Consider the following 6,449-nt stretch of genomic DNA (forward strand, 5'->3'; position numbering starts at 1 on the left):
TAGAAATGGAGGCACAGCAGTTTCTGGATAAAAGATTTCCCTGCTGGACTATGCAAAGTATTTGGGTACTGGTGACATTGGGAAGTCACCATGTCACTTGCCACATTTCTTTTGTGTGCCCTTTATATTATTTTAGGTTATGCATATTTTATGCCAAAGTCAATACAGGCTATTCTTTTTTTATCTCACATACAATTTTGTGTAAATTCTAAACAATCCAGATCAGCTGTCCCCAATCTTTTTGGCACCATGGACCAGTGCTCCTATGAGAATCTAATGCCTTATGATCTGAGGTGGAGCTGAGGTGGTGATGCTAGCGCTGGGGAGCGGCTGCAAATACAGATGAAACTTCATTTGCTGGCCAGCCACTCACCTCTTGCTGTGTGGCCTGGTTCCTGACAGACCAGAGACCAGTAACAGTCCATGGCCTGGGAGTTGGAGACCCCTGGCCTAGATTTTCTGACTAAAGTTCTGCTTATTGGTGTTTGAAACTGTTATTTGAAGGGAGCTTGCTGGGAGAGGAAAATACGTGTAAAGCAGCACTAATGGAACGCTTTATGAAAATATCCTGTATCTATACTGAGTACTTGAACTGTGCCTAGTATGACTGAGGAATTAAGTTTTTTATGTTAATTAAATTTAATTTTAAGTAGTTGCACGTGGCGACTGGCTCCTCTATTGGATAGTGCAGGTCTAAAGGATATACATTTTAGTGATTAATATAATATTTAGAAGTACTGCCTTTATAGCAGTTTATAGTTTACATTGTGTTTTTACATTTATTCGTTTAACCCCTACACATGCTCTCTAGGTGAACCTGCACCTGCAGGAGCAGCCTAGCATCGGGGTTAATTGAAGAGTGCAGACCCAGTGCGCACCGTCTGGTTTCAAACCAGCTCTGCCACTTACTAGCTGGGTAACCTCAGGCATGTCACTTGACCCCTCTGTGCTTCAGTAGCACTTAGTTCATAAAAGTGTTGAGAGGATTAAATAACTTAATTCATATAAAGGTCGAAGAACTGGCACATAGAAAACATTCATAAAATTTAGCTGTTATAAATAAGTAATACTTTCTTATACTTTGTTTTCAGTAATTAATTCCTAATTTGGGGGGATTTTTATGCAAAGTTACTCTTTTTAAAATGTTTCCCTGCCTCCAGTTCTGCCCTGTCCTTGTCCCTCTTCTATACTGCTGCCAGACTAGACCATCTAGCGGGCTAGTCTGAACTGGTCCCTTGTTCCTTTTTTTGAGGGGGAGGTTGACTTTCCTTACCTCCCCATCGCCTATGGGAAGAATCCTGTGCCTCACAGTGAGACCCGCAAGCCTACCTGTCCGCCACCTTCTGGCCCTCCCCACCCTCCAGCCCTTTTGAATTACCTGCAGCACCTCAGGGGTGCTGGGCTTTTTCACCCATTTGGACTTGCTTCTGTGCATGCTGTTCCTCTCCATCTGAATATTCTTCCTGCTCTGTGCTCTCGCCTCAACTCGGCTGCACTTCTTCTCCAACGTCTCCCTCCCGCCAAGTGGTCCCACATGCCTCCCACTCTCTCCATGAGTCAAGGGCAGTGGTAACGTGCGGTTCCTCTTCATAATCGCAGTGTCTGTCAGTGCGCCTGGCAGATGAGTCTGTTCAGTGATTAAGACAATGGGTGGATACGAAGTATAAAAATATACCTTAGGCGATTCTCTTGGTCATACTGCATTTTCTTTTCCAGGCAGGAAAAATACTCTTGTATTACAAAGATCAGACCAAAGACATCCTGATTAGATTCACTGCCTGGTGTTGTTTTCTAGTAAGTAACTGACATTCCTCACTAAAATCCCCTTTCTTCACACATGCATATTTAGAAGAAAAGAAAAAAATGTTTAGCAACACTGATATGTCAGCTGTCACCTCTTCGCAACAGGTAGCATTCTTCACTTGAGTAACAGAGAGGAACAAATCTTTGTACCTAAATTCTCAGGTTTATTTTCTTAGGAGAATGTCTTTATAAGTAAGTCAGCGTTTGCCATTGAATAGCCAGCCAAAAGTACATGAACAAATTGAATCAAGGTATGAGTTCTTGTGGGGAACCATACCAGAAGGACCGGGCCAATAATAACTGGTTTCTACACACCAGCTTCCAGATTTACAGGTTACAAAAGAGTTGTAAGGTTGACTGTTCATTTTACCCTTGATCTTGCCATCAATAACTAATATTTTTCAGTTTTCAGTTTGGGAACATAATTGTTTTTCGAGATAATATAAAAAATTTTAACATCTTTTTCTGCCTTAATAGGGGCTTATCTCTGTTGCTTTCACGAAAATTTCTGAAAATGAAGGTTTTATTCCAGTAAACAAAAATCTCTGGTAGGTATAGAAAGCTGCCATTTTAACGGTGATAGATTGTGCTCACGTCGGATGCTCTCTCAGGAGCGCTGAAGCATGTCGTTTTCCTCCTAGGTCCATTTCATACGTCACTACACTGAGCTCCTTTGCCTTCTTCATCCTGTTCATCCTGTACCCTGTTGTGGATGTGAAGGGACTGTGGACAGGAGCCCCATTCTTTTACCCAGGTAAGTCACCTCTAACCCCAGTGGAAGTCAGCGATGGTGACCAAGTAGACTGGCCCAGAGATGAGCTGAGAGCCTTGAGCCAGCGCCCTGGTGGCTTATTTCCAAGAAGCAGGCCTAGGGAGAGAGCTGTAGGGACCGTGCTATTCCAGGCCATGCAGGACGTCCCTGGCCTGTTCCAAAGCAGTCCACGTCATTTTACCCATTAATGCTGTGGGGTCATAAACAAGCTCCACTTGTTTCCTCAGGCAGTTCCAAATTGCAGAGGATCAGAATTGACTCCAGTTTCTAATGCTTTCGGAATGGTGCCATACTTTCTTTCTTAATGTGAATGCACTGCCTTACAGGTAGTGGATAAGAAATATCAAGAGACAAACAGGTTGGTTTAAATGCAGTTCTACCTGGAGACTGAGAAATAAACCAGAAATTTCAATGACTTATTTCAGCCTTCTGATTCTAGTAATAGTTCCTTTCTTTGGCCCTCAAGTTTTCTGTGAGAAAATCTAAGTTAATAATTTTGGCATTCTTTAAGATTTAGTATTCAAGAATACTAACATAACGTGAATATTTTCTAATAATTGTTTGATATAGTTGACACTTAAGTGTCTAAGATATGTATCACTTATTTTTTGGCAGTAGTCAATAATGTAAGTGCGTGCTTTTTGTTTTTCCACTGAACTAAAATTAAATTTCTAGAATTAAATAGATGATCAGATGTGACTCAGGAAAACATCATAGTCTATGTTTCTTCTTCTTCAGGAATGAATTCTATTTTGGTGTACGTGGGCCACGAGGTCTTCCATAACTACTTTCCCTTCCAGTGGAGGCTGCAGGACAACCAGTCGCACAAAGAGCATCTCATTCAGAACGTCGTCGCCACTGCTGTCTGGGTGCTCATTGCCTACATTCTCTATAAAAAGAAGATTTTTTGGAAAATCTGATGGCTCTAGCTGAAGTGTGTTGCTGGCAGACTCTAGTGGGCCTTTAGTAAAGGGAATCACTAATGACCAGATGGGTAGGATGTGCATTTCCAGATTGTTGGGGAAGATGCTGTACTCAGGCTGGTTGACTGACGTGGCTCATCGGAACTTCTGTGTATTTGGGACTTACAAATTTGGAATGTAATTGTCTTTTTTCTCCATTTTCTATGTAAATGGTTGGACTTAGAACTTCAGCCTAAGGATTTCTTGATTAACTTTTCAAAAGTGAATTAACTTAGGCATTTTGCTTGTGTGATGGATAAAACAATTTAAGGTCTGATTCTTATCAATCTTGTTTTCCTGAAAACTGCCTTTCCATGTCTACACATACCAACCAAGAATACCATCATTTCTGTTGTGGCTGACTATAAAGTTTATGGAATGTGATATGTAGTAACATAGTCTTATATTTTTTGGTTAAGTGAAGTCTGATATTTTAAGAAAGTCAGAGTTATTTCCTTTTAAGGTTTACAAGGCATTAGTGGGTCCAAAAAAATGCTTTTCTATCAAAAGCCACTTTCTCCTTTTCCCCACTTGAAAAAAAGTTGGAATATAGATGTCGTTCCCAGCCACTTTTGCTTAGTTATCTACTTATGTACCTATCTATTTACCTATCGGTCATCCATCTCTCTCTCTCTCTCTCGCTCGCTCTCACTCTCTCTCTCTTTTCTAACCATTTACCTCTTATTTGTCTATCTTTCTCTCTGTGTATCTAGATGGTAGCTGGTACCCAGGGACATAGCTGTGGAAGAGGAAAAAGCACACCATCTTTCTCGCTTGTGGCTTCAGCTTTGCCATCCTTACCGTGCAAAATGCTGGACCAGTTCCTTGGGCTGTCTGGGTCTTGGTTCCTCATCTGTGAAATGAGGGAGATAGCGATGACCTCTCAGATGCCTTCCAACTCTTAGGCTCAGTGAGGTGGGATATATCAGTAGCTTTTCTGAAATCCTTAGAAAAATAATTGGAAAACTCTTCAAAATAAATGATAATGAAAAGTTTTAAAAACTCTCATTGGAGTAAGTCTTTTCAGAATGACCCTCCACAGTGGAGGCTCCTTTCCTGCTGGGAATCACAAAACAGAAGAAGTCGTTTCTCAGAAGTGAGGCTGGGAGAACACACAAAGAGAAACAGCGCTTTTCATATGATGCATCATCATACTTATGAATTTTATGTGAGAATTCCACATTTAAGGAAAATGTAACAATAGCTTGTACTTTAGAGCATCCTTCTGCGGGGAGCCGGGGCCATCTCAGCATTGCTTTGACTGTTACCACTGTGTGGACGAATTCCCGGTCTGTGTTTCCAGCTCAGACCTCTACCCTCAACTCTCATCCCAACTTTAACTGCCTGCTGAAGCCTTCCACCTGGATATCTGCCAGCTTCCAGGCTCACCTCTTCCCTCCTTTCTTTTCCCAAACTCAAACCTTTTCCTCTTTGGATTTTCCTAGCTCTGTAAATGGATCATTCTGGTCTCTAGGTATAAAACTGCCAACATCTTTCACCCACCTACCTCATTTATCCGCACTTTTTCTATATTTAGTCATTGACAGTTCTCGTTAGTTCTGTTTTCATCTTTTCCTGTATCTTCTTTGTTCTCACTGTCACTACCTTATTACTCTAGTTGACTCGTAGTTCTTTTTAAACTGGCCGCCTTCCCTCAGTCATTCCTTCTGTAAAGTCACTATCCAGTGCCACTAGATTAAGCTTTATCAAGCAGAGCTCGGAGCAGATCATCTCTATAAAAACTTACATTGAAGTTGAAACAGCTTTGCCTGTCATACAAGCAAAACAATCCTCAGATGAGCCCAGCTCCTATACCCACCCTAGTTATTCCAGCCCGACCAGACTCCTCCCACCTCCATCATTTAGCCAGGACCTCCTACTTCTGATTCTGATTATTGTCTTCCTGGTTTACTTTTTCCTCTTAATTTTCTGCTATCTACATTTGACCTGTTACTTTAGACCCCTGACTTCTAAGGCATCTCTCTAATCTCTTATTCTCATCCAAAAATAGTGTTTTCTTCCTTTGGGTTCTTATAGTATCTTATTGGGATCAATCTCGTGGCATCCATTACTTTATGACCTGTATGATAGCTATTTATATACATGTCTAGTTTCTCACACTAGACTGTTTAATATTGCTTATTAAGGGAAAGAATTATGCCTTGTTCATCTGCATATTCTTCGTGGTTCAAACAGCACCTCATACGTAGCAGGCACTAAATAAACATTTCTTAAAGCAAAGCAGTGTTTTTTGTTGTTGTTGTTTGTTTGTTTGTTTTTTAATACATGTGCCAGTAAAATTAGCATCTGGAATGCCCCATGAAAATGTTCATGGAGCTAATGTGTATGGGGACAGTCATCTTTGAGGAAACCTGCTGCTGCCCTTCCCTTGCAGTGAGTCATTATGGATGTTCACAGCTGTGTCATCCGGTTTCAGCTAGTAGAGCCAGCTGGGCCTCTCCAGGTGTTATTCAGATGCCTCTGTCAAATCGGGGAGTATATCAGTTAAGCTGTCTTGAAACATAAGGAAATCTTGATTCAGCTGGGTTATTGGGAAAACTTGTCTCACATGAAAGGTCCTGAGGTAGGCTGGCTCCAGCACATCACTTGATGGCTGTGAGATGACTGCTGTCTTGAGTGCCGCCCACACTTGGCAAACGAGACACTCAGTCGAAAGAGAGGGCATCGCCCCTGTGTATCTCATATTAATTAAAGACCCCCACCCCGCCCCATCCCTAAGAAGTCTCAGCAGCCTCCCCCTTGTGTCTCATCGGTTACAAGTGCCTCACTGGACTTGCAAAACCAGCAGTGACAAGTGAACTCGGATTGACCAAGTCCACGGCTATGTGGAAGATGGTGGTTACCTCCTCTGGGAGCAGAGGGAGTGTAAAATTAGGTGGGAAATCACATCA

The 6,449-nt window shown here is 41.9% G+C and overlaps 1 protein-coding gene across 1 annotated transcript in view; it reads left to right on the forward strand.

The window, feature by feature from the left end:
• Nucleotides 1-5,778, forward strand: part of HGSNAT (heparan-alpha-glucosaminide N-acetyltransferase) — a 28,357-nt gene extending 22,579 nt beyond the window's left edge. Inside the window, exons 15-18 of the mRNA XM_016127363.2 lie at nucleotides 1,717-1,794; nucleotides 2,281-2,351; nucleotides 2,445-2,557; nucleotides 3,314-5,778. Coding sequence (XP_015982849.2) covers nucleotides 1,717-1,794; nucleotides 2,281-2,351; nucleotides 2,445-2,557; nucleotides 3,314-3,495 — 444 coding nt within the window. The 3' untranslated portion in view covers nucleotides 3,496-5,778. The remainder of the gene's footprint in view (nucleotides 1-1,716; nucleotides 1,795-2,280; nucleotides 2,352-2,444; nucleotides 2,558-3,313) is intronic.
• The last annotated feature ends 671 nt before the right edge of the window (nucleotides 5,779-6,449 follow it).

Source organism: Rousettus aegyptiacus, unplaced genomic scaffold, assembly GCF_014176215.1.
Source record: "Rousettus aegyptiacus isolate mRouAeg1 unplaced genomic scaffold, mRouAeg1.p scaffold_m13_p_11, whole genome shotgun sequence".
Classification (NCBI taxonomy): domain Eukaryota; kingdom Metazoa; phylum Chordata; class Mammalia; order Chiroptera; family Pteropodidae; genus Rousettus; species Rousettus aegyptiacus.